General features: G+C 49.5%; 1 protein-coding gene and 2 long non-coding RNA genes across 5 annotated transcripts; 2 read left to right on the top strand and 1 right to left on the bottom strand.

Moving 5' to 3' along the window:
* Positions 1 to 219: 219 nt before the first annotated feature.
* Positions 220 to 1,643, top strand: LOC139803166 (uncharacterized). The gene is made up of 2 exons (XR_011728909.1): positions 220 to 282; positions 1,494 to 1,643. It is a non-coding gene; the product is annotated as an uncharacterized lncRNA (long non-coding RNA).
* Positions 694 to 21,258, bottom strand: SLC22A4 (solute carrier family 22 member 4). 2 transcript variants are annotated; one of them, XM_071759066.1, is made up of 10 exons: positions 20,785 to 21,258; positions 14,988 to 15,091; positions 13,370 to 13,524; positions 11,908 to 12,031; positions 10,261 to 10,387; positions 8,380 to 8,480; positions 7,212 to 7,426; positions 6,445 to 6,627; positions 5,308 to 5,443; positions 694 to 2,932 (listed from the first exon to the last, which is right to left on the bottom strand). In XM_071759066.1, exons 1-10 carry the CDS (start codon positions 21,175 to 21,177, stop codon positions 2,857 to 2,859), a joined length of 1,614 nt encoding a protein of 537 aa, XP_071615167.1. In that variant the 5' UTR covers positions 21,178 to 21,258; the 3' UTR covers positions 694 to 2,856. The 2 variants fall into 2 exon arrangements, with proteins under 2 accessions (XP_071615167.1, XP_071615166.1); XM_071759065.1 differs by having other exon boundaries at positions 11,908 to 12,079; positions 20,785 to 21,257.
* Positions 2,927 to 7,427, top strand: LOC139803167 (uncharacterized). Of its 2 annotated transcripts, none has more exons than XR_011728910.1 (2): positions 2,927 to 3,234; positions 7,218 to 7,427. It is a non-coding gene; the product is annotated as an uncharacterized lncRNA (long non-coding RNA). The 2 variants fall into 2 exon arrangements; XR_011728911.1 differs by lacking the exon at positions 7,218 to 7,427 and adding an exon at positions 6,027 to 6,271.
* Positions 21,259 to 26,712: the final 5,454 nt, after the last annotated feature.

The raw sequence follows: 26,712 nt of genomic DNA on the forward strand, positions 1-26,712 counted from the left end.
GAGGCCTTGGCTCGGGCGCTCTCGCCCTCCGAGCCCTCTCCCTTCGTTTTGCTCCAAAAAACTGAGGTTTTCTACCGATCCCGAGGGTTAAACTCATCCAGGATAGGCTCTGGGTGACAAAAAAGGTTTTAGGGATGTTTCCTGAGGACACACATGCTATGTTTGACCAGTGATAAATGGAATTATTCATATTTTTTCTTCAGGCCAAAAAATTCCCGTAAGATTGTGGCTCCCCTGGAGCTTGCTTAAAAAGTTGGGTGATTCTTAATGCTCTCCTTAAAGGTTAAAAATCACATTTCTGAGCCTTTTCTCCACCTGATTAAAGCCAAATCCCTTCTTGCAGGATATTTTAAAAGAGCTTTCATCCCATCCTGGAACTGCAGTGAAACCTCCAAGGTTGAAACTGAAGCAGCCAAAACAGAAATTAAACCTCAAAATCAGCCTTGAACCTGACCAGGGTCTTTTCTGGGGCTTTTTTTAGTCAGGAATGAACCCTCCAAAAATCAGAAAAACTGTGGACCTTTGGGGAATCTAATCTGAAATTATTTTTGTTGTGGAGGAGCTTATTTTAATGTTTCAATATTATACTTTATCCAGGCTGCATACAGTTTAAAATTACTTCTTTAAACTTCTTTTGCACAAAGGGTTAAAGTTAGGGGACTTTATTCTTAAATGACAACAACAGCCAATAGGTTATACAACACCAATACCCATTTTATTACAAGACAGAAGTTAACAAGTGACAATTAATACAGTTTTCTAAAAAACCTGCTGAGGATCAAAGGTTGCAGAGAGTAAACGTGACAAGAGGTGACACATGGGGCAGCCCCCTGTGTACTTTCCAGAAAAGCATTCCACTCTTGTGAAATATATATATTTTTTTTAAAATCTGCCATTAAAAGTGCTAAAACGTGACACTAGTGAACAATCAATAGTCTGAGAAAGAAAAAGAGACTGATTAAACCCAAGTATTAAAAAAGACAAACCCATAAACACAACCCTTTCTCTCATTTAAAAAAAAAGAAAACTGGGTTTCAAAGTACCACAAAGTCTGGGAGTACAAAAATAGTTACCTTTTAGAAATACCCAAGCCTGAAATCACATAAAATAAGTATCAACTTAATATAAAAATCTTAATAAAAATACTGCCACCTATATTAAACCAAGTCCTCAAACCTGTCCTACACCTATATAAAGGTTTTGTTGTGAAATTTCATTAAGTCTGAATGATTTTCTAGGTTATAATACGTAAAAATAAAAAAGATTAAATACTGCTTTTATCAGAGAAATTCCAGCTTGAGAAGGGATGAGAATGTCAGGAGTCACAGGGTCAGGTTTGCCTCGTGCCACATCACGTTTATGGCAAAAGCAAAACTGCAGGAAAATGAGTCTGGAAGAGGATTTATGCATCCCAAAGAGCAGCTTGAAATAATTGCACGAGTTCCTTGCATTTCAGTGTTGTAAAGCTTTATATTTGTGCTTCAGCTCCCCAGGAGAGCCTCATTCCTGTGCCAAATGCCAGCAGAAACCAACGTGCTGTGAACTCTGAGGTCAGAGATGAGCCAGTGTGCTTCTTACAGAAGATGAATCATGGCTAATTCTTATTTGGAGAGGTAAAAATAAAAATCAAAATCAGTCTACCAGCTCTGACAGACTTTATGTGGCCAAGAATAAATAAACCCCAAAGGTATTTTACTGTGTAGTGTTCATCAAGCATTAGTAGCACAACTCTAAACATTTGAGGTTTTATCCAATGATGAACTTGTTAAAAACCCCCACATCTGCAGGATCTGAAAAACAAAACACTCTTGGCTTGTTTTGAAAAAAACAAAACACAACTGTGGTCCCTAATTAGCCCATTTGTGTTTTTTTAAGAGCTGCAGGTGTACATCTCCAGTACATCAAATCCCTTTTCCATTTCTAAATGGTGCAAAGGGTTTTCAGGGGCTTTTGGAGCTGCAGTGAGCTCCCTCCGAAGGTAGAAAACAAGGTGGGATTTATTCAGAGGAGAAATCAAATACTTTGGGAAAATAAAACAACACCAAAAGATTTAAAAAAAAAAAAAACCAAAAAACCTCCTTATGCCAACATATCCTGAAACAAACCTGAAAGCTAAAACTTCATGGTATGTTTGGGGAGGATCCCTGTTTTTTTTTTTAAAGCAGCCACAGCCGAACAAGGTCAGAAAGCTGCAGCCCTTCCAGTGGTAAAGGCTCAACCCAAGACACAGAATGTTCACAAAGCCCAAAGATTTCAGCAGGCTCAGGATATATGGGGAAAAAAAATGAGTTTTTCCAGGACCAGGTGGATCAGGAGGGGAGCTCAGGTCCTGGGGGAAGCAAACAACATCAGAAGATGTTCTGATGCCTTAAAAAAAAAAACAAACCCAAACCCCTGTCCTTGCAGCAAAGTCTGTGTCTGCTTTGCTAAATTCTGACCCCTCAAAGTTTTCGTGGGCTTTGGTCAGGGATGTCAAAGAAGGCTGAGATCTCCTAGGGGTGAGATTTTCCCCCTCCATCCCCTTCCAACCCCCCCAGCATTACATTTGCCACCTTTTTGCTGACTGTGAATTATTCCTAAGGCTCATTCCTAGCTCACTCCTCAATCCCATGGTGTTAATTTAGCACAGACAGATTTTCTCACCAGGGACTCCACCTGCTGACAAACCCCAGGTAGCAGGACACCAAAAAAAGAATAATTTGTAGGACAAAAGTCCTCCAGGAGCAGACAGCATCTGTGTTTTGGGGTAGAGTAGCACAGGGGGATGGTTACAGCAGCATCTGTTGGGTTTTGTGGGTTTTCCTCAGGCATTTGGAGAAAATCTTGTTCTTCTTGCAGCCTCTCTGAGAGCCTTCTTCACAAAGGTGTGACCAGAATTTTAGGGCTCTCCTTTGGGTTCCTCATGCCAGTGGTTTCTTGCCCATTTCTGAAACTGCAAGCCAGGAAAACACTGAGAAAGGGGAAAGCAGACACTGCCCCCTCCTCATCAGCACAGCTGGAATTGCCTACTCCTAAAACATCAGGAAAAAATCAAATCCTTCCAAACAACACCTGGAACCTGAACATCATTCAGGGACTGTAACTCAGCTCCTTCAGCCTCATCAGGCAAGCAGGGAATCTGGTTTGGCTCTGGGATTTTTAGCTGCAGAGCTGAAAATGCCCTTCCCAAGGAACCCAGCCTGAGGATTCTCCTTATTCTGGAAGCTCCTTATACCAGCCAGGGATCACATCGAGGTAATTCCCAGCTTTTTCAAGCTGTTCTTGCTTTTGAGGGCAAATTCTGTAGCAGCACCAATTCCTGGCAGGCTGAATGCAGCTGAACTTGGGATAATTCAGTTTTCCCTCTGTGTTTTCCTCCTCTGCTAGCAACTTGCCCACCCTTCTTGGAATCCAAAAATTCATCATCCTCCTTAATTCCAGAGATTACAAAGCACACTGCTCCAGCCAGAGTAAAAAGTAAAGCTGCTGAGTCCAGTATGGTTCTTTCTCTGTTTTAAATACTTCCAACTAATCTGTATTATTTATATATTATGTATATTTATATATATATGTATTATATATACTAATCTGTATTATTCCTCTACTGGAAGACTTTTGCTGTGACACCCTTGGTATTTCTGGAGCTTTTGGGCTCATTATTCCAAATAAATTCCAGCAGGGATTTCAGTGGAGATGTCTGCTCAGGGGACCCTAAATAGCCATGGTGGTGGAGCAAGAGGACTGGCACTGCTTCCAGCTCAACAAAAACCAAAAAAAATGGGAAAAAAAACCTGTCCCAGCGTGTTTTTAGCTTCCCAAATTCAAGAGGCTGGAATGTTGAAATCCTGTGGTTAAATTGTGGTGGCTCTTAATAAGCCTAAGCTGAAAAAGGGTTTTGTAATGCCAGCCTACTAAAGGAGGAGTTTAAATGCAGGGGGATGGATGCTGAAGAATGCTGGAAAATGTTGGGAGAGAGGGAGCAAGAGCCTCAAGGTGACGTGAAGGTCAGCCTTGGTTTGAGGGTGCTCTCAGGTGCCAAGATTCTGGAGAAGTTGTGGCATCAATGGCTGGCAAATTAACAACCAAAAACCAACCTGAATCATGGAATCACAGAACTGGCTGGGTTGGAAGGGACCTCAGAGCTCATCAAGTCCAACCCTTGCTCCACTCCCCCCGTGGTTCCCAGCCCATGGCACTGAGTGCCACATCCAGGCTCTTTGGAAATATCTCCAGGGATGGAGAATCCACCCCTTCCCTGGGCAGCCCATTCCAATGGCTGAGCACCCTCTCCAGAAAGAAATTCTTTCTCATGTCCAACCTAAACCTCCCCTGGCACAACTTGAGACCTCTTGTGCCCTCTTGTCTTGCTGAGAGTTGCCTGGGAAAAGAGCCCAACCCCCCCCTGGCTCCAACCTCCTTTCAGGGAGTTGGAGAGAGTGATGAGGTCTCCCCTGAGCCTCCTCTTCTCCAGCCTCAACACCCCCAGCTCCCTCAGCCCTTCCTCACAGGAATTCTGCTGGATCCCTTCACCTCCTTTGGGCCTCCATCTCCTTCCTGATTTTTGGGGCCCAGAACTGGACACAGGACTCAAGCTGTGGCCTCCCCAGGGGCAGAATCCCTTCCCTGGGCCTGCTGGCCACACTCTTCCTCAGCCAGGATTCCATTGGGATTCTTGGCCACCTGGGCACGCTGCTGGCTCATGGGCACCTTCCAGGTCCCTCTCTGCCCCTCTGTGCCCCATGGAGCTCCCCATGGGGTTGTTGTGGCCAAAATTCGGGACCTGGCACTTGGAATGTTGAACCTCATCCCCTTGGGATCATCCCAACTCTCCAGCCTCCTTTCAGGGAGTTGTAGAGAGTGATGAGGTCTCCCCTGAGCCTCCTCTTCTCCAGCCTCAACACCCCCAGCTCCCTCAGCCCTTCCTCACAGGACTTGTGCTGGATCCCTTCCCAGCCTCCTTGCTCTTCTCTGGACCTGCTCCAGCACCTCAATCTCCTTCCTGAGCTGAGGGGCCCAGAACTGGACACAGGACTCAAGCTGTGGCCTCCCCAGGGCTGAGCACAGGGGCAGAATCCCTTCCCTGGACCTGCTGGCCACGCTGTTCCTGAGCCAGCCCAGGATGCCATTGGCCTTCTTGGCCACCTGGGCACACTGCTGGCTCCTGTTCACTCGTGTTTTGCAGTGGAACCTCTTGTGAAAAGGGAGTGTGCAGGAAGAGGTCCAACACTGCTGTCACCTCCTTGGGCTGATCCTGCCCTTTCCAGGTCCCTTCCAACCCCTGATATCCCGGGATTCTCTGAAGCCTGGGATGAGCCAGGGCAGCCTTACCATTTCACCTTCAGCATCTGCTCAAAGCTCTCGGGCAGGGTGTTGCCAAAGCTCTCTGGGAGGAAGAGGGTGAGGATCCCAATCAGCAGGGTCAGGCTTCCCATCAGGATGTAGGGCAGGAATCTGTCATAAGCCCCTGGAAAACACAGGACATAAACCCAATCCTTAAATGCCCAATCCACTCACCTCTCAGATTTACCCCCCCAGACCTGCCTGGAACACAGAATTTATTTGGAATAATGAGCCCAAAAAGCTTCAGAAATACCAAGGGTGTCACAGCAAAAGTCTTCCAGTGAAGGAATAATACAGATTAGTATATATAATACATATATATAAATAAATATATATAATATATAAATAATACAGATTAGTTGGAAGTATTTAAAGCAGAGAAAGAACCACACTGGACTCAGCAGCTTTACTTTTTACTCTGGCTGGAGCAGCGTGCTTTGTAATCTCTGGAATTAATTTGGAATGTTTTGGAATTATTTGGAATATTAATTTGGAATATATGGAATTAATTAAATTTGGAAATAATGGAATTAATTAAAACATCCTGGGGATTGCACTGAGAGCCAGAGCCTGGGATTTGATCCCATGAGCTGTGAGGTCCCAGTTTAGCTGTAGAATAACCAGCAGCTGAAGGGTTTCTCCTAAAACCTCCTCAAGTTTGGGAAACTCTTTTTTGGGGGGAACAGATCTCTGTGTTCTCCATGCAGATTCCAGGGGCTGTTGGGATTCCTGCTCCATCTCAGGATGGATGTGAAGATGCCATCAATGCAATGAGTCTCCTACCAGCACTGACTTGGTAGGTTGCTTCTTGTCACCCACTGCCAAGATGTGGCCAATTTTCATCCCAACCACCCAAATTAGAAATAACATCATTGTCTTGGAGCAGCTTGGACCCACTCTGTAGCTGTCCAAATAGGAAAAAACAAAAAAATACCCAATTTTTCTGTGAAAACCCAAGGAGCTCCTTGTTTTTCTAGTGGGCAACCGGGAACTCGGAGCCAAGGAGAGAGGAGGGACTTAAAAAAAAAAAGGAAAAATTAAAAAAATAAAGCTGAGCTTGCACTGTAAAAGCTCCAAGAACACCTCTGGACAGTCAGGTAGTGGAAGGAAAGCAAAATATCTCACCCAGATAAACAAAGTAAGGAGCAATGATGCTGCCCAGCCTGGAAGCTGTGGAGGTGGCACCCACTGCCATGTTCCTCACCAGCGTGGGGTACAGCTCCACGTTGTAGACATAAAGCATGGAAAAAGCAGCTGTGATGCCAAATTTTCCAAGCATCACCAGCCCAACAGACAGGACGTTAAGGTCTGGAGGAGAAAGGGAATAAAATCAAGGTGAATAAAGAGCATTGCTTGTAGTTCTTCTGCATCCCGAAGATCCCAGCGATGACTTTTTCCTCGTGGGTGTGGTTTGGTTTTGGGGTTTTTTTTTTCTAATTATACAATGTATTAGCCCCACCCTTAGGTGACTTGGCTTCAAAATTCCCACTGAGCATATGTAGGTGATCAGTTTATTTTACACTTTACACATTTTGGTGAAACAGCACTCTTGAAACAGAACAAAATCCTGGATTACAGCGCAAGAAGCTTAAATCCCCATCTTTTTGGCCACAACCTGCAGAGATTTAGAGTGAAACCTAAAAGCCTCATGGGCTCTTTACCCAACCAGATATATCCCAGTACCCTTTTGGCTCTTGTTTTACAAGCTGGACTATTTAAAGCTCAGTAATTTGACCCAATAAATGAGAGCCGAGCACGAGTCCGCGTGTCGACCCCGCGGAGGAAAAAAAAATTTAAAAAATTAAAAAAAATCATAAACCCCGAGTCCCAACGTGACCTCACGAGGCCCCTGCTGTGATGGCACCATCCCATATTTTCCGTGCATCCCATACCTGCAGGCACCAGCTGGATGAAGAGGACAACACCTCCTGCCAAGAACAGGGTCCCAGATAAGGAGTAGCGGCGAGGGAGGGAGCGGAGGAGGAGCCAGGCAATGACATAGGCTGGGACTTCAATGACAGCCGAGAGGAAACAGTTGATGTAGGCATCTCCGTGCCAGTTGGGGGTGCTGAGGGACAGCCCAAAATAACCCACGGAGGTGAAGAACCTGAGGGAAGCAAGAGAAGCCCCAGTGAGTCCCGGAACACCGCGCTCTCACCGCCTCCTCCAGTGTTGTTACCAAAAAATTTGGACGGTGCAACGCGTGGCCAGGGGCACCCTGGCTTAAAAACAACAAAAAAACAACAACAACAAAAAAAAAAACCAACACAACCAAAACCACCAGATCTCCGTGGCAACCCCACCTTTCTAATTCTGCCATCCCTTCCAGTGACCAGATCCACAGCGGCTTGAAGAGAGCTCAGCTTGCTCTGTCCTTCCTAACACCCAGCAAAAGGCTTTGTGGAAGTTGTTCTTTGACTGCAATGGGGCAGAAGAACTCCTGAAAGCTTCCCATGCCAACTAGGTTCCTACTCGGAGCCAACTCCAGTGCCAGGATCTCCACGACCCCTTAATTAATCTTCAGGAGAGAGCTGGATGGTCAGAGGTTTGAAATCTCAGAGAGTGCCTCATCCTGGCAGGCTGCCAAGCCAGTTCTTTTCTGCCAGGAGAAACATGTACAGAAAAAAGGGTCCTGCCTTTATCTATCTGGCATGATTTACTTGGTCCTCATTCCTCGTGGCTGCCCAAGAAGGGACCAGGAGCTCACTGGGATGGGGACAGCTCAGAAACAGAACCAAGGGGCTGGCCAGGGGTCTGCTCCTTGTGTTACTGAGCTGCCTTTTGCTTCAAGAAGGACCTTTCGGAGAGAGGTTACAGAGATGGGAGCTTCTAATGTTAAAAAAAAAACCAACAAAATTCAAAATACACAGGTTGTAACATACACTGACTATTTTACACCTGAGCACCTTCTGCATGAGGGTGCAACACACTGAGTGGCCAAGGAGCACGTGTAAGGTGGGCTCCAAGGCTGAAAGCTTCTTATCTAAACCTGTGGCACCTGCCCTCAAAGCAGAAACTGTTTTATTTGCCTGGGTACTTTAGGAATACACATTTCCTTACCACAAAAGTAATGACATAATAGTAATAGTTGCAATGTTTCGGGTTCGAAATAGGTCCAGAAGGATAGCCTTCTGCTGCTGCTGAGCCTTCCCATCCTGCATCTGAAGGAAAAAGGAAAACAAAACCAAAAAAATTCCCACACACCTAAGAGCAAAACAACCTCTGCACACCCAGGAGGAGTTTGGGGCAGTTCTGATGTTAATGACTCTTATTGGGGAGAAGCAGCCAGCCCAAGGGCCACTGCTGCACCAGGGAAAGTGGTCCCGAGGGAGAGCTTGGCTCTGCACCCAGCTGGACTTGGAGTTTTTCCAGGTTGGTTTTTCTTTTTTTTGATTAAAAAAAAATAAAAATAAAAAGGAGCACTGAGACCACTGCCCCACGGAGTCTCATTAAAAGGCAGCATCAGCTGACAGGATGCATCCAACATCTCCTCAAGGATCAAACACAGGAATTCCAGGAGTAACCTCATAACCAAAGGCATTTTTTCCGTGCCCTCTCTGCTCAACCTTCACAAAGGGAAGGGAAAGAAGTGCAGAAAATCAGCCAGGTTTGCTGCCTGGCCAGCTGGGCAGGGGATGGATCCCAGAGTTACTGGGTTGGTGGCCAGGACGCAGCTGGGGAGCACCCAGCACCCCCAGATTGAGGCTCCAGTTTGAGGCTTGAATCTTCTGGGTGAAACTTCTGGGAGCCTGCAGAGAGAAAAACCACCAGCACTCGTGGTTTCCCATCTTTCAACCCAAAACCAAGCCCAAAGAGCAAACCCCCTGGTCCTCCTCCCTCTGGGGTGATTTCCTTGCCTAGGAAGGGAGGTGGTTTCTCAGGAATTTCTCTCTAGCATTCCTTGGAAAATACACATCATCCTCAAGCTTGGTGGACGGATGGCACAGGAGATTCCCAGGAAGCAGAGGGCAGCTGAGCTGCTGCTCCTTGGGCTCAAAGTTTTGCAGGAGCCACGGAAAGCAAACTCAAGGTCTGGAGCCTAAAAGAGCCACGTCCGGTATGGAAACCACCTGAGGTTGGGAAATCAGGGAATTGCTTTTCCCTGCTTCCTGCAGGATGGAAGAGTTGGATTTCCAGGATGCCCAAGGCAGGCTTGGGAAAGAGATCTTCAGCCAAAAGCCAGTCCAGAGCTGGGTCCTGCAGAGGGCTTGGGGAGCCATCAGGAGGCTCCAAAAGCAGCTGCTAGCCAAGAGCTGCGAGGTCACTGCTGGAGGCTTTGGGTGCTTTCTCTGCACCAGAAAAATGTTGCTGGCTCTTCAGCAGAGCAGAACCACTAGAGGGGAGGAGAAGCCCAAAAACCAGCTGTCTCCCTGCCTGGCTGCCCTTTCTCCTTTGACCCCATCAAGAGCAAACACCAGAGAAAAAAAAAAAAAACAAACCAAAAATAAAACAATCCTGAAGAAGAGGAGCTCGATGTCCATCATTGCCATCGTGGGTTGCAGGTGCCCTTTGCTTGGTTTGGGTCACCCCAGGAGCATCTCGGGGCTCCACGGAGCCCTGGAACATGTGGGGGACAACTGGGGGTCCCTGCACAGCCCCCCAAGATTAAAGGCTTCAGATTAAAGGTTTCAGGTTAAGGGTTTCAGGTTAAGGGCTTCAGATTAATCAGAAAATGGGCATCTCCAGGCCACGGGGACAAACACATCCTCCTCGGGTCTTCTCAAGAAACCTGAAGCAATCTGGGTCACCCTGGCTCTGCAAACCACAACCTGTTTGACCGTTTCAGAAACCCCCCAAACAATTAAAAATAACCCCATTTTTTTTTTCCCCTTGAACACAGAGAGCAGCACCAGTCCCTGCTGCTGCTGGAAACCAGTTCTCTGCTGGCCAAAAGGGGAAATTCCCAGGCAGGAAAAAAGGAGTGGGAGGTGTGGAACGTACCTCGGGGGTGTCAAACAGCACAGCTGGGGCTGCAACCCCATTGAGTGCTGCAGCTTTTCGGATAATAATTTCTGCCTCCTTGTATCTTCCCTGGGAGATCAGCCACCGAGGGGACTCAGGAATGATCCTGCAAGAGGTTTCAGGAGAAGTGACTCGAAGGTTTTCAGCCAAGTGAAAAAAGGGGAGGGAAAAGGGAAGGGAAAAGGGGAGGGAAAAGGGAAGGAAAAAGAAAGGAAAGGAAAAAGAAAGGAAAGGAAAAAAGAAAGAAAAGGAAAAAGAAAGGAAAGGAAAAGGAAAGGAAAGGAAAAAGAAAGGAAAGGAAAAAAAAAGGAAGGAAAAAAAAAGGAAGGAAAAAAGAAAGGAAAAAAAGAAAGGAAAAAAAAGGAAAAAAAGAAGGAAAAAAGGAAAAAAAGAAAAAAAAGGAAAAAAAGGAAAAAAAGGAAAAAAAGGAAAAAAAGGAAAAAAAGGAAAAAAAGGAAAAAAAGGAAAAAAAGGAAAAAAAGGAAAAAAAGGAAAAAAAGGAAAAAAAGGGAAGAAAGAAAAGGAAAAGGAAAAGAGGAAAAGAAAAGGAAGAAGAAAAGGAAGAAGAAAAGGAAGAAGAAAAGGAAGAAGAAAAGAAAGAAGAAAAGGAAGAAGAAAAGGAAGAAGAAAAGGAAGAAGAAAAGGAAGAAGAAAAGGAAGAAGAAAAGGAAGAAGAAGGAGAAAAGAAAAGAAGGAGAGGGAGAGGGAGAGGGAGAGGGAGAAGAAGGAGAAGAAGGAGAAGAAGGAGAAGAAGGAGAAGAAGGAGAAGAAGAAGAAGAAGGAGAAGAAGGAGAAGAAGATGAAAAAGATGAAAAAGATGAAAAAGATGAAAAAGACCCTTAAGCAGAACCCTCTTGAAAATCAGGTGACAGCAGAGCTGGAGCTCGAAACCATTTTAAAGGTTGGGTTGTTTTGAAGATTATGGTTAAAGAGCAAAGCAAACCCAAACCAAAACCAAGACTGAGAGCTTCAGGAGGTCTTTGAGGCTCTAGAAGAGTGGGTCTGGTCACTTAATTCCTGAGTTAATCCCCTCCAGGTGAGGGAAGGAAGGACCTGCCCAACCTGACCTTGAATGTTTCCAGGGATGGGGCATCTACCACCTCTAAACCATTAAAAAAATCATAGATTCATAGAGTTTGCAGGGTTGGAAGGGACCTTTAAGATCATCCAGTTCCAGCTAGCAGGGACACCTCCCACCTGAGCAGGTGGCTTAGAGAAAAAATGGCTCGAAGAAAAAACGGCTTAAAGGAAAAACGGCTCAAAGAAAAAAAGGGCTTAAAGAAAAAAAGGCTTCAAGAAAAAATGGCTCAAAGAAAAAAAAAAGGAGCAAAGTTAGAACAAACCACCCAGGGCACTACAGGGGTGAACCTAGAGGTGGTTAACAGTGTCCAGAGACAAACACACAATTCCCAAGCTGCTCTGGAAGCAGAGGGGGAGGTGGCTCCAAGCAGAGGGGCTCTGCCCGCACCCAAAAAACCCCAAAACCCGCCCAGACAAAAAACCCCCTCAGCTCCCACCTGAAAGCAAACCCTCCTCACGTGGCAAACAGGGAAGAAAAAAAAAAAACAAAAAACCCCAAACCCAACCAAACTAAAAGAGGACTTGAGCTGGGGGGGGGGCACTCACCACCAGAGCGGGATGCAGAACAACCCCGGGACCGTCAGCGCCAGCAGCAGCATCCGCCAGTCTCTGATGAAGTAAGCAAACAGGGGCAGCAACATGTAGCCAATTGCAAAAAATATGCAAACTCCTAACGTAGAGAACAGAATACGAACTGATTTGCCCAGAATTTCTGTGCCTGTTCAAAACAAGGGAGGTTGGATTAGCATCTGGACTCCCGCCGGCCGATCGCAACTGAAAACTTTGCTGCATTTGTACAGATATAAATAAAAATAAAAAAAAAGAAAAATTAGCTAAGCAATGTTAGAATTGTTTCTCCTAAAGGGCCACCACCAAAGAGATGATGGCCATCACAGTGGTATTCATCTCAGAGGAAGAGTCCTCCAGATGTTTGCTGTGGAGCTGCCACAGAAGCATCGCTGAGCCCGGAACCATTGGGGCTCTTCCAGTGCCCCAGCCCCATGGCAGAGTTGGACACAAAACCATTTAAAACCAGTTCCAGTGCTAAACGTAACTGTAAGAGCAACATTTCCACTCTTCCCCTGTCATTACCAGCATTTGCTGCCAGATCTAGCAGAGGATTTGGAGACCTGAGGTCAACAGGATCAGTTTGGTTGGAAAAACCCTTTCAGCTCACCAAGGCCAAGCATGACCCCAGCACTGCCAAGTTCTGCAAGTTCTCCTCTACAAGAAAACCAGCTGCCAAGTGTCCTTTTAATGGAATCTTCTTGTCCACATCTGCCAGGAGTTAAAATGAGCAGAGGACAAAACCTGAAGGCTCCCAGAGTTGGAGTGGCAGCAACTTCTCACCCCCCGGCTTGTGGATTCCTCACCTCTGGAAGTGCTCAAGGCCAGGTGGGATGGGGCTTGGAGCAACCTGGTCTAGTTTTCCAGGGGCTTTTCCAGCCAGGCCAGTGTCACACCTCCCAACTTTCCTGCCACCAGCATCCCCCAGCATTAGTTCTTGGGACACAGCTTGAATTCAGCCCAGCTTGGGTCACCCCCTGCAAAGCTGAACCAGGGACACTGCTGCCTTCAAAGCTGACATCAGTGGAGACCTCCAGATCTTAAAAACCAGCACTTGCAATTCCCAGCTCCCTCCAAAAAAAAAAAATAATAAAAAAAATAATCCTGCACCAGTCATCCCAGTAATTCACCCCTGGAATCTGGAATTTTACTCCCTGAAAAGCAGTGGGAGACTCTGCAGGGCAGTGACTGCAGCTTCTGGCTCTTTCTTGCTGCACTCCCTGGAGAATCAAACCAAACCTCAGCTTCTAAACCAAGGGATTTCCTGGCTAAGCTCAGCACTGAGACCAGTGCAAAAAACACCCCAAAAACCTCCTGGCTTAAAGCAGGAATTGCATCTGTGAGGATTCACCACGAGCGAAACGATGCAGGTGGTGATGGGGGGGGGAAAAAGCAGCACAGGAAGCAAATATTTCATCTACTGCAGGTGTGTTCCTCATACCCAGGATGAAGGCCACCACGTAGTTGGAGATCTGTCCCATGCCCACGATGAGGAAGAGCACTGTGAACATCTCCCAGCTGGTGGAGAAGATCTGCAGGAAGCTGAAGCCTGTCTGCACGGCCATGGTCAGGAAAAGGATGTTCTTCCTGCCAAACCTTTAGCAAAAGAGGGAGATTCTGACTGCAACAGCAAGGATTTCTGAGTGAGGGAGCACAAAAATCCAGCCTCGGGTGATGCCCAGCAAGGAATTTGGGTTAATGGCTTCCTTAAGTGCTCAAGGAAAAAAAAAATTAAATTTCCGATTTAATTGGAAAGCAGAAACTTCAGAGAGGGAATGAGGAGGCAACAGGAGCCATGTGGAGGTGGGAAGGAAAGTTGGGAAGTGCTGGCTTTTAATCTACACCCTGCAACACCAGAGGGAAGAGAGCTGGGGTAGAGGCTCAGAACCCCTTTCCTGAAACCCCTTTCCCAAAACCCCTTTCCCAAATAATTCAGATTTTCCCAGCAGGCACGTGGCCCCAGGAGGATTTAGTGATTATCCCCTCTCCCTTTCAAACACCAGCACCCACTGACTTCTGAACCAGGAGTCAGGGGATTAAATTCCAGCCTTCTGGAATTTAAAGCTGGAGTTTTGAAACCCCCCCACTGAGCAGCCAGGGGGGAGCTGAAACCCTGGGGAATTCCCCACCACCAGCCAGCAATTGAAAGGCTATTTCAGACCCTGCCAGCAGGCCATGAAAAAATAAAGCCCAAGGGATGATAAAGAGGGAATTAAGGACTCAGAAAAGGAGCATATTCTGTGTTTGACATTTGTAAGGCCAGGGTTTCACTTCTGTAGAGATAAGAGTGAGGTTGCTGCTATTTTCCATCTCTGGGTTAGCTGGGATGCTCTGACTGCTCCTCACCCCCAGGGCACCTTTTCTTCTCCCTCTGGGACAAGCTGGCTCCACTTCCAGCATACCCTGCCCTGCAGAGCTCCCGTGCAGAGGACAAACTTCTCCCCTGCAAGCTCCAACAGTGGATTTGCCCTTCATGTGGGACAAAAGAATGAGGGCTTTGGAAATCCCAGGACAAATGGAGAAAGAAAGAAATGTCCATGTCCATCTCCATCATCCATCCAAAGCATCCACATCCAGATCCATCCAAAGCATCCACATCCAAGTCCATCCAAAGCATCCACATCCAGATCCATCCAAAGCATCCACATCCATCTCCATCCCAAGCATCCACATCCAGATCCATCCAAAGCATCCACATCCATCTCCATCCCAAGCATCCACATCCAAGTCCATCCAAAGCATCCACACCCAGATCCATCCAAAGCATCCACATCCAAGTCCATCCAAAGCATCCACACCCAAATCCATCCAAAGCATCCACATCCATCTCCATCCAAAGCATCCATACTCAAATCCCTCTCCAAATCCACATGGAGACATCAGCTCACAACCTCCTGAAACACCCAAAAAGCACCAACCCTACACCTGGAGTAGGAGATGCTTGGGATTTCTGAAGGAACCGGTGACCTCATTTTCACCCAAACCAACCCCTGGCTCCCTGCACACCCCTCCAGAACACCCCCCCCCAGCTGGGGCACCCATCCTGCCCCCCTCCTTACCTGTCTGAGAGCTGCCCCGAGACGAAGGACCCGATCAGGACCCCCACAAAGAAGAGGGAGGTGGTCAGGGGGGCTTTCCAGTCATCCTCACACACCAGGTTCCACTGCAAGAGAAAAATCCATGCTCAGCAGCACCCAGCACCCAGCACCCAGCACCCAGCCCTGGGGGTTCTTGCCTGGAAACACACACAAGAATTCCCCTAAAATCTCCCTCCCCCCCCCCCAGCACTGCCATGGGCACCATCCCCACAGCTGGGAGGCTCTGGTAAAGCATAAATTAAAAAAAAAACAAACAACCCAAGGGAAAGCAACTTGCACAGCCTGGGGGTGCCCTGAGCCCCCCAAAACCCCAGAGGAACAAAGCAGGGGGGAAAACGTCCCCAAACCCAGCTCAGGGCAGGTCCCACTTGGCCTCCCCTCTACACCTGCTGCATTGCTCCCCCTTTTGGGGTGGCCCAAACATCCCTGGGAAGATGCCCAGAGGAAAAACCCCTTTTTTTCCCCCCAAGTGGAAGTTTTTCCTGCTGCCTTTCCATGCCCTCAGCCTTCAGGGCTGAGTCACTGCCCATCACTCAGCCACCCCAGGCTTGGCTGGGGCTGCTCAGGACAGGAGCCAGAGTGGAAACTTCCACCTCCAGCTGCTCAGAACCCCAGAAAAAGGTTTTAAAAAAAAAAAAAAAAAGAAAGAAAAAAAAGATATTATAAAAGCAGCATCATGGATCTGAGTCCAGCAGGGTTAGAGCTGAAGGTGCCTGTGCCATGGGTTGCTCCCATCCCTCGGGCTCCAGGCACCCCTCCCAGCACCACTGATGGATCAGCTCCAAGCTTGGCTGGCCCAGCTTAGCTAATTCCACCCAAAAGTAAGCTCATTAGCTGAGGGATCAAAGCACGGGGTAATTTTCCTAATGATCAGTGCTCTGGGAGCAAAAGGAGCAAACCTGAGCCACCACGGACTGCTCAGAATAAAAGCCCCTTGGCCAGCAAGGGGGACCTGGGGACCTCTGCCCACCTTGCCAAGCTCCCAGGAGACTCAAAAAAGGGATGAAAGCCCCAGCCCACACCTCCTCCTGACCACAGACACTCTTTGACCCCAAAATTTGAGGGCTGAAATGTGCTTCTGACATGGAAACCTGGTCACCAGCAAAGGGCAGCCCAGGCCAGGAGGAGTTTTTGTAAGAGAATTTCTCATCCCTGCTTGGAAGGGAGAAGTGGGGAGGGGGAAAATTCTCTGTGTTTAGCTGTGCTGTGTTGGGAAAAATCCATAGAGGGATCTCTTGGATTGATCAGAGGAAACAGAAACCAGGGAATCACAGAAAAAAAATCAAGGAAAGGACCCCCAGGGATCATCTGCTCCAAGCTTCCTGGGTAAAAATAACTTTAAATGAGGTGGCTCTGTCCAGTGTCAGGGAATTGTCCAATGTCAGGGAATTTTCCAATGTCAGGGAATCCAGCACTTCCCTCAGGAGATTATCCCAAAGTCTCATTGTTCTCATGGGGAAAAATGTTCTGGAGTCCAACTGGGATCTCCCCAGGAGGAGCTCGTGCCCATCACCCCTTGGCTTGTCCATGGGACTCCTGGGAAAAAGGGAGAATCCATCTTTTTGGTGGCCACCCTCTGTGTCCTGATCCCTGGTGGCTTCAGGGAAACTTTGCCTTCTCATCTCAAGGCTGAACTCTCAGCTCTCAGCCTTTTAAGTCACAATTTCCAGAAAAAAAACCCCCAAAACCCCTCTATAAATATTCCTAAAGTTGCTCAAACCCCAGTGTTTCACCCAAAGCCAAATTCAGCCTCAAGACCCAGGGCAATAAAAACTCTCCCTGTCCCCTCTCCTGGGAATCTGGGGCCAGAATTAGCAGAATTATCATTAAGTCCCTGGGTGCTGAGCACCTTGCTCCAGGGCTGCCAGCACCACTCCTGCTCCCAAGGTTAAGGGTCAGGATTTAAAAACCCTTCCCTGTGCCAAAGGCACTTTGGCTGCAAAATAAACCCAGCTAAATAATAACTCTGCTGCCTCCTCTCTCTGCTTTTTCCCCCCATGCCCTTCTGCACAGACAGAAAAAAATAAATAAAAAATCACTATCCAGGGGCTGGACTTGAAAACTGGGGGATCTGGTAAAGAGTTTGAGGGGTTGCTGCTATTAGGGACTCAGGGATTTGACCAGAAAACACCCAAACACAAGGAAATCCACCCAACTCCTGAAAAAAAACCACAAAAAAACCCATAAAAAAACCCACTCTGCCTCTTTGAGTTCCAATCCCAGATGCAGAAGTGGGACCTGGGTGATGCTCTATAGGGTCCTGCTCTATAGGGTCCTGCTCTATAGGGACCCCCCCAAGGCACTCACCCTGACCTTAGTGATGCCCCAGGGCTGAGCATCCCTCAAACAAGGCAAAATTTCACTGCTGCTTGAACTGAGAGGGTTTTGAGGTATCTATAATAAATATTTATAGGGTTTTGCAGATGTCTCACAAGCACAGGGGGAAAAAAAAATGGAATTTAACTCGTTTGGCCTCTTCCCCATCCATCACTGAGCACACAGAATGGGTGTGGAGCTCCAGCTCCAAACTTCTGGACTGGAGAAATTATTCATTAACCAGAAAAGAAGTAATTCTGAGCAGAGAGAGGAGCAAAGTTCATGTCAGGCTTCCAAGCAATTGTTTTGAGCACCAGGAATAACCCCTGGTAGCACCAGATGACCCCTGGAAAATCTCTTTATTACTCTCAAATCCCCCCAATTTTCAGCCAGGAGCTTCCAGCAGGAAAAGTCTGGATGGGTGAAGTGTGTGGAGAAAATGCCCTGAGCTGCATTTTCCATCAGAAATCCCCAATTAAGCAGAGAAGGAAACACTGAAGGCGCCCAAAAAAATTAAATTTAAATTTAATTTTACAATTAAAAATAAATTCCATCCTCTGTGCTGCAGCCCAGCAATGAGAAGGTGCAGGAGTGAGGAGCAGGCAGGGTGGGGCTGCTGGAAAAAACCCATCCAGGGGAAGAGAAAAATCCCTCAGATGCCTCAAACCCACAAGTTCCTGCCCCAAAGGGGAACTCACTGGATGCTCCCAAAGAGCCAAAGTGATGCTCAGGCTCCAACCTCTAATTAATGGCAGAGCTGAGCATCATGAGCTGGAATGAGAGCAGAAGTAGGTTAATTTCCTGAAAAAAAAAAAAACCCAAAAAACCACCAAAACAAACAAACCCACCACAAAAAAAAACCCCAAAAAACCCCAACAAACCAAAACAAAAAAACCCACAAACAAAACACAACCCCCCCTCAAAAAAAAACAATTAAATCCATTTAATTTTAATTCCTTTAAATGAATTCCAAGCTCAGGTGGAAGAGCACAGGCTGAGCTTTGGGGTCAGAACCTGCTGGATTGGTTCAAGTCTTCTCCTGGCAGGCAGTGAAAAAAAAAAAATGTGGAAAAATGGGATTTTACCCTGGGAGATGGGGAAAGCAGCTGGGCCAAGGGGTTCTTGCCCCCCAAAGAGCTGCCAAGGTGCTGCTGAGCACCCAGGGGATCCTGCACCCACCTGGGTGCCACCAACCAGACCAGGATTTGATGCAACTCCAGGGATTTTATTCCAAATCCTGTGCTATCAAGTTTCCCTCCTCAGCTGAAGTTTTTTTGGTTTTTTTTTTTTTTTTTTTTTTTTCCTGGTGGCATGTCCTGCCTTGTCTTCCCTAACAGAGAAAAAAAACTGGGTGTAAAAGAATCAGCTCCAAGGTTACCAAGCTGCCTCTTTTTGGGGTTCCAGCAGTGCCTGCTTTCCTTGGGCAAAAAAAAAAAAAATAAAAATCAACTCTAGATATTTTTTTTTTTAGTGACAATTTCAAAACAAACCAACTCTCCTTCTTCTCCATCTGCCTTGCAGATGGGGGAGGGAGCCTGGCACTGGGTTCTCAGTTGGTTCAATCCCCTCTGCTCTGTCCCCTTTTTGGGGACAAGCAGCCTGTGCAGCTTGGTTGCTCCTTTTTTGGGGAAGGAAAAGCCTTTTTTTTCCTCCTCCTTTTGCTCCCCCAGGGCAGCTGCCGATTCCACAGCAACGCTGGATGAGCAGGACCATCCCTGGCTGTGTCCCCAGGCAGCATCTGGGGGTGGTGGCTGCTGAGTCACAGGGACTGAAGACAAGAAGGGCCAGGCAGACACCCACTCCTTGTCACACTGTCCCCCCTGGCCACGAACCATCACGAGTGGGTGGGTGGGTGGCCCACAGCCCCCCAGGGCACCCACTGCTCAGCAAAACACCAGTGGTGCCCACCAAACCCTCAGCATCCCCACCTCAACCATTTATCCCTTCACCCACCAACCCTTTTTCCTTTCACCCCTCCAACACAACCCAGCAGAGCAGCAGAACCTGGTGTTGCTCTTCCTCCTCCTCTTTCTCCTCCTCCTCCTCTTCTTCCTCCTCCTCCTCCTCAGCCCAAGGAGAGCTTACATCACCCATCCCCGTGGCCTCCAGGCACCCTGGACAGATGATGCCCTGGCACAGCCTCAAAAACCAAGCCAAGAGCTTGGTCCTGGCTCTCAGGGATCCCCCCAAAGCCCCCCCCCAGCATCCTGGCACCCCACAGACACGGGCAGCTCCCACCCCACCTGCACCCACCTCACCCTGATGGCCACCAAAGGATGCCCAGGGCCACCAAAGATACCCAGAACCACCAAAGGACACCCAGGGCCACCAAAAAAAGAGACTGGGGTGACTGGCAGCACTGGTGGGGGGCACTGGGGACAATGAGGCCCCAGCACTGCTCTCCTCCCAGACCAGAACGTGTCCCTGTCCCCATGCCCAGCAGGTCTGGGGGGGGGGAATTCACCTCCAGGCTCAGCCTGCTGGCAAAAAGCAGAGACCCAAGCTTCTATTTTCAGCTCCTGCCTCCCCCCCCTCACCCCCCTGCTGAGAAGCTCTCTCCAAGCAAAACAAGCTGAAGTTTCAATGGAAAACCCAAAAGGCTCCTGGCCCGGGGCTCTTTGCCCCCTGTATCCATCCCTCTCTCCAGGACCCTTTCCCAGAGGTGCTGGATCTGCTGCTTCCCGCTCCCTGTTCCCAGGGCAGGACCCCAACCCCTTCCAAAAGCAGAAGGACCCTTCCTCCAAAATCATAGGAGCCTCCTCCCGAGGCACAGGGACCCCACGAAGGGTAAAGGGCCCCCCCAAACTAAAGGACCCCCCCAAAGGCAGAAGGATCCCTCCTCCCAAGCCAAGAGGACCCCTTCCCAAAGCAGGGGACCCTTCCCCTCAAGGCTACAGGACCCACCCTAAGGATCCTCTCCTCCAGGGCAGGAGGACCCCTCCTCCCTCCAAGGGACAGGAAACGGGAACCCCCCTGAAGGCAAAAGGATCTCTCCTGCCCAGGCGGAGGGAAAAACCCTAAGGCAGAGGGACCCCCAATCAGGGAGAGGGACCCCATTGATACAGAGGGACCCCATTGATACAGAGGGACCCCACGAAGGCAGAGGGACCCCACGAAGGCAGAGGGACCCCCCAAGCCCCCAGCACAGCCCGTGGGGACCCCGTTCCTCGGCTCGGGGGTGTCACAGCCCTGTGTGTGTGTGTGTAAGGAGGGGGGTTATGGGGAGGGGGGTGCGGGGTGTTGCGGGCAGACCCCGGTCCCCCCTTTACCTCCTTCCCAACGCCCAAACCTTTCCAGTTTCAAGCCCCTTCCCTTCAGTGCAAAACCCTTAGCCCAGGGCAAGTAGAAGCCAACAGAAGCTCTCACAAACACCTGGGACAGCTCGGGGACACCCTCCCCGCTTCAACCCAACCCAACCGAACCGAACCGATCCCCCCTTTACCTCGGTGACGATGGTGGAGCTGTAGACATCCCGGCTGTACTCCCAGCCATCCAGACACGGCTCCTGCTCCAGCGAGCCCAGCTCCACGTCCCAACCCGGCCGCAACCCCAAGGCCGACAAATTGGCGAGGAGGGCCAAGCGGTACCGGCGGCAGCGGCTCGGTACCGGCCGGCCGGCCCGCAGCTCCAGCGGGATGCTGGCGTTCCGCCACTCGCCGCTCAGGTTGGCTCCGCGGGGCACCGCGCAGCGGTGCTCGGGGGTCCCGGCCAGGAAGACGATGGACATCCCGTTGAATCCATTGGGAATGATGCTGGCGCTGAGGAGGAAAAAAACCAAACGCTGGAACCGGCCCCACTCGCCCAGGAAAGCCGTGACCGCATCGTAGTCCCGCATGGCCCCCAACGCACCGCAGCGCAACTCGCCGCGGATTCTGCGCGCACCGCGCAAGGGCTCCACCTCCCAGCCCCCAAAGCCAAGCCGGGCCGGCCCCCCACGGGGCGGTGCAACGCGGGGCGCGGAGGGGGGGAAGATGTTGCGGGTTCCCCCGGTGTGCACCGCGTCCCCCCCTTCCCCCCCGCAGGTTTTCTTCCCTTTTTTTTTTATTATTTTTGTATTTATTTTCCGCATTCTTTCACAGCTCTGTTTCCTGCGCATCAGCTGCTGCCGGCGCCTGGCAACAAGGAGGAGGGGGCTCCCCAGCCCCCCCCAACCCCCCCTGCCCTCCCCGGAGCTTGGATCCTGTCCCTTAGAGCCCCCCCCCCCCCCAAAAAAAAAAAAAAAAAATCTCCTGCAAGATCCGCGGATGATCGCGACAGATCGGAAATTGGACACCCCCTCCCCACATGGGCTTTGGGGGGGGGGGGTGGGTGGGAGAAGGTGTTGGTGCTGGGATCCCGGGAAAAGATGGAATCTGGGGGGTGGGGGGGGGGATTGAGCCCTCTGGGAGCCGGGGAGGGGGTAAAATCCGCAGCGAGCTGAGGTTTGGCCCCCCCAGGAGCCCCCGGGGATGGGGACACAGCCCCAGCCCAGCGTTTTGTTCCTTCCCCGGGAGTCTGGAATCCTAAAATCCCAGAATCAATCATCATTTTTGGAAAGGACCTTCAGGATCATCCAGCCCGGCACCGTCATCTCCCCAGGTACCCCCCCCCCCCCCTCCAAAGGGTCAGCCAAGGAGCTGCCCTGGCAGAGGAGCTTTTTTTATACCCCTTTCCTCCCCGCTCGCTTTTTCCTGCTCCTCACCCCACTCCTGGCACCGCGGGCGGCTGCTGAAGCTTTTTTTGGAAAGCTGAGCCCTTCTGTCACCCTCTGAAATAACCCCAGGAGTGGTGACAACGCACCCAGGGGGCACGGAGCTCCCTGGATAAGGGGGAGGGGGTGAAGGATGGGGCGAATTCGGCCGTGGGGAAGCATCCCCCCGGGGTTTTTTTGGGATAACTTGGGGTGCAAGCTGGGGAGGAGAAGGGTTTATCCAGGGCTGGCAGGGCTGGCTGCTCCTGGGGATAAGGGATGGAGGTGACACCTCCGAGCCAGGTCTGGGCCACCCCCCCCAGCCAAAGGTGTCCCCAGCGATAAGAGGGGAGCAGGAACCGGGTGATTTGGGGTGATTTGGACATATCGGGGGCTGGCAGGCAGGAACCGGCCCTGCCCTGGGGCTGGACAAGAGGCAGAGGCAAAATCCCCTCGGGAAAGGGGCATGGGAAGAGCTTTGCCTGCAGCGTGGATGCGAAGCCAACCTTAATTAGCCGGTCGGCAGTAATTGTTCCCAGGAGAACGAACGATTCGCAGTGGTCAGGCTGCGAATTCCATTCAGAACCTGGAAAATCAGGCTCGGCCACACCGGGAATGCTCAGGTGAAACCTCCTCCCTCTGGGGTAAATTTTCTGCATTCCAAGTGAAACAAAGAAAAAAAAAACCCAGGGGTTTGCTCTGAGATTGTGAATGTCCCTAAATTAGTGGTGGGGACACTTGTGCCATCACTGCCCAGCTCCTGGCAGGGCTGGGGGGGATTTTCCTGGGGTGGGATGAGTTTCCAGGTGGATCCCTGTGGAAGAGATGGAGCCTGGGGCACCCGGCTGAGAATTGGGATGAAACCCCCCCGGCTGCTTCTGCTCCAGCGGCTTTTCCAGCGCCAGGGATCTTGCTGGAGCAGGGATGGGATGGTTGCTGGTACCCCAGCACCCATGGGATGGGCTGGCACCCATCCTCCAAACCACCTCTCCCAACCCGGCCTTGGCCGGAGATTCCTTGGAAGCATCGCCCTTGGTTTGGGAACCACCCCGGCAGGCCGGGAATGCTCCAGGTTCTCCTCCCATCCCGAGGATCCGCTGGATATTCCCATTTCCAGCACTAGATGGGGCAGGAGACAGGAGCAGGACCCGGCGGGGCTGAGCTGCTCGGACCTCAGCCTGGCCCCACATCCCCCCCCAGGCACCCCAGAACCCCCCAGAGAGACCCCTGCACCCCCTTTTCCACTGCCAACCCTACAGACCCCCCACCCTACATCCCTCTGCACCTCGGGAACTCCTTTGCATCCCCTGCACAACCCCCCAAAATGTTTAGAAGCCCCCCAGGACACCGATGGGGGAGCTGAGACCCCCGAGGATGGGTAAGACACCTCCTGGGGGGGGGGACATGGGTGTCTGGGGACAGGAGCAGGGACCTGGGGGCCTCCCGAGGTCCCCTCCAGGCAGTTTTTCCTGTGATGATGCTCAGGGTCCCTTGGGAGAGTCCTGGGGTGTGTCCCCCCCCTCTAAATCAATCAATCAATCAATCAATCAATCAGCTTGGGGAGCACATGGGCACTGATCACTGCCCCCCAGCTTCCCCTTGAGGTTTGGGAGCAAAGAACTGAAGTGTTGCTTAAAAAAAAACCAAGAAACAAAAACAAAAAAAAAAAAAAAAAGAAAGAAAGAAAAAAAAAAAAAAAAAAAGGAAAAAGAAAGAAGGAAAAAAAAAAAAAAAAGAAAAGGAAAAAGAAAAAAGAAAAGGAAAAAAAAAAAGAAAGAGAAAAAAGAAAAAAAAAAAAAAAGCACCCTAATAATTATTTTCACTAATAAACCAGCAGCACCCTTGCTCAGCCCTTGCCTCAAGGAACCACTTTAGGAAAAATCCCAATAGGACTCCCAACTATTTCAAAATACCCCAATGTCTCAGTGTGAGAAGCTGCTCCTGGGCTGGGTTTGTCTCCTGCCAGCCTGGGCTTTCCCAGGGAGCCAGAAGCCAAAGAACTTACAGACAAGTTCAGTTCCCTTCCAGTTTTGTGTCTTTTATTAGATGCACGGGGAAGATTTTAGTTTTTTCCCTGCAGTAAATTCAAATGGTCTCTTTCATGCATGAGAACAGGAGAGGGAACCCTTCCAAAGAGCCTCTCTCCCTCCCCATGGCACAAGGATTTTTATGTGGGTTTTTTTTGGTTTTTAATTTTTTTTTTGGGGGGGGGGGGGGGGGTTTGGGTGGGTTTTTTTTTGGTTTGGTTTGGTTTTTTTTGTTTGTTTTTTTTTTTTGTGGTTTTTTTTTTGTTGTTGGTTTTTTTTTGTTTTGTTTTTTTTTTGTTTTTTTGTTTTTTTTTTGGTGTTTTTTTTTTCAGGTCCCTGGGGCAGCCACCCAATAAAAAAGAAAAAAAAGAAAAAAAAATAAAAAAAGCAAAGCTAAACAGCTCCAAACAAAAGCAGCAGCAGAAGAGGGGGTGGAAATAATGCCCTGCTGAATAGGGAACTTTAATGATGCTCCATGGAAAAAGTGAAACAATTAGAACTTGACTCATTCTGGCTGGGCTCCCACCTCGAGTTGTTCATAAAACTCTGCCCTGAGTCCTCTTTCATCTTCCCAAAGCAGGGAGGAGGCTCCTGGGCTTGGGATCTCCCAGCAGGAGAGGGGCTTGGGGGGGTCTCAGTATCCAGAAACTCATCCAACCTGTGGATACATCCAAGGGTGAATGGGAAAATCCCTAATTGGGGTCATCAGCAGAGTAATTAATGGGAGAGGGGCAGTGCTGGAGCCCTGCAGCCCCCAAGAGCAGGGAAATCTTGGATGCCACCTGAGATTCCTGATTTGTTTTGTCTCTGGAATTAATTTCAGGCACCTCCAAGCAACCATTTCCATCTGGGGAGGCTTCCCACATCCAACCTTTGGGATGAAGGAGGCACTTCAGGAGATGACTGAGCTGGAAAAGGTGCTGAAGGACTCAATGATCTGGGAAGGTCCTTTCCAGCCAGGATGATTCCATGATTTCTGATTTCCCCCCCCCAAGGCCCAAGCAGCCAGAGCCATGGGCTCCATCCCATCCCATCCCATCCCATCCCATCCCATCCCATCCCATCCCACTTGTCCTTCAGCACTGCCAGGGATGGGGCAGCCACAGTTTTTGGGGCTCAGCACCTCCACACCAAAGATTTTTTTCCTTGTCTCCCCCTAAAACTCTCCCAGTTTGAAACCAACACCTCTTGTTCTTGGGAAAATTCCAGGGGGACCTCGGAGCAGGGAAGCTCTGGAGCATCACAGGATGAGCTGGGGCAGAGAAGACCCTGGGGGTCCCAGGAGAGCCTCAGGAATTACAAAATCCATGGAAAATCCTCCCCAAGCCACAGACCAAACCTCCCATGGGGCTCCCAGAGCCAGGCAGGGGACTCAGCCCAGGCCCAGCCAAGCCTTGGGAGGCACCAAACCAACCCCACAATTTTATTTTGCATTCCATAGAAAATGCTCCCCACCTTTGGCAGAATTAAATCCTGTAAATCCTGATTCCTGGGGGAATCACTCAGCTCCAGGCAGCTCCTCCAAAGCCAGGAATCAGCCTGGCCCAGGTGGAGGGGGGGTGAGGTGGCTCCAGATTTAAGCTCCAAAGGTGCTGATTGCTCCTAAGAAAGGGTTTCCCGAGACAACCAATGGAAAAAACCAACCTGGGGGACTTTAACATTTTAAATTTTAATTAAATTTTAAAATTGATTTTCAAATTAAAGCCTTCTCCTTGTTTAGAGTTGTCCCAAGCATCTCCCTTCAGGTGGCTCAACCTTCCCAGCAAGGCCATTTCTTGCAGATCCAAGAAAAACCAGGGCTGAGTGCTGGGACAGAAATTGCCACTTGGTTCTTGGACTTGAAAAATTAAAACCCCCCCTGGGATGCAGCACCTGGAGGAAGAAATCCCACAGATGATGCTCCTGCCCCAGATTTCTCCACCCCCCCCATAGTTCTGGGCAGGTTGCAGGAATTTTTTGGCCATCCCCTCATCTTTTTGTTTCCTTTTCCAGGGAAGGATCCAGCACAGATATTTCATTTTCTCCCCTCTCTCAAGTGAGGAGGAAGAAGGAGGTTGGTGCCAAGCAGAAACAACCTCCTGGTACCCAACACGTGGCTCCCACCAGTTGGGGAAACTCAACCTTCTCCCCCCCAAACACCAAGGTGAAGAAACCCAACAGATTTTTCCAGCATCCCCAAAACCTCAATTTTTTTTTTTCCCCCACCAAAACGATGGAGTTTGGATGAATCCAACCCTGCTGCTGCTCCTCAGTGCCTGGAGGGATTTTATTTCTACCTCCCCAGGGGCTGAGAGAGGCCAAGAAAAATTCCACCTCAAGCTGGGGAAGAGGCAGGAGGATGGGAGGATGAGGCAGGGAGGGGTTGCTGCTATTTCAGTGTCCTTTAAAGGTGCTGCTGGGGGGGCCAAAATTGGGATGAATGCTGGGAGGGGGCTGAGCTGGGGACCCCCACCCCCCATCACTGTGTCCCCAGGGTGGCTTTGTCCCCAGTGAGGTGGCTGCAGGGCAAGGTGAGGGGTTTTTGGTTAAAGTGCCTTCTTACCTTGGAGCTTTTCAAACATCACCTTTGCTTTTTTTTTTTTTTTTTTTTTTTTAACCAGGGGAAAAATAATCATAATATTAAAAAAAAAAAAAAAAAAAAAAGGGAATACTGGTTTTATATGAACCAAAGCAG

Source organism: Heliangelus exortis, chromosome 15 (assembly GCF_036169615.1).
Source record: "Heliangelus exortis chromosome 15, bHelExo1.hap1, whole genome shotgun sequence".
NCBI lineage: Eukaryota > Metazoa > Chordata > Aves > Apodiformes > Trochilidae > Heliangelus > Heliangelus exortis.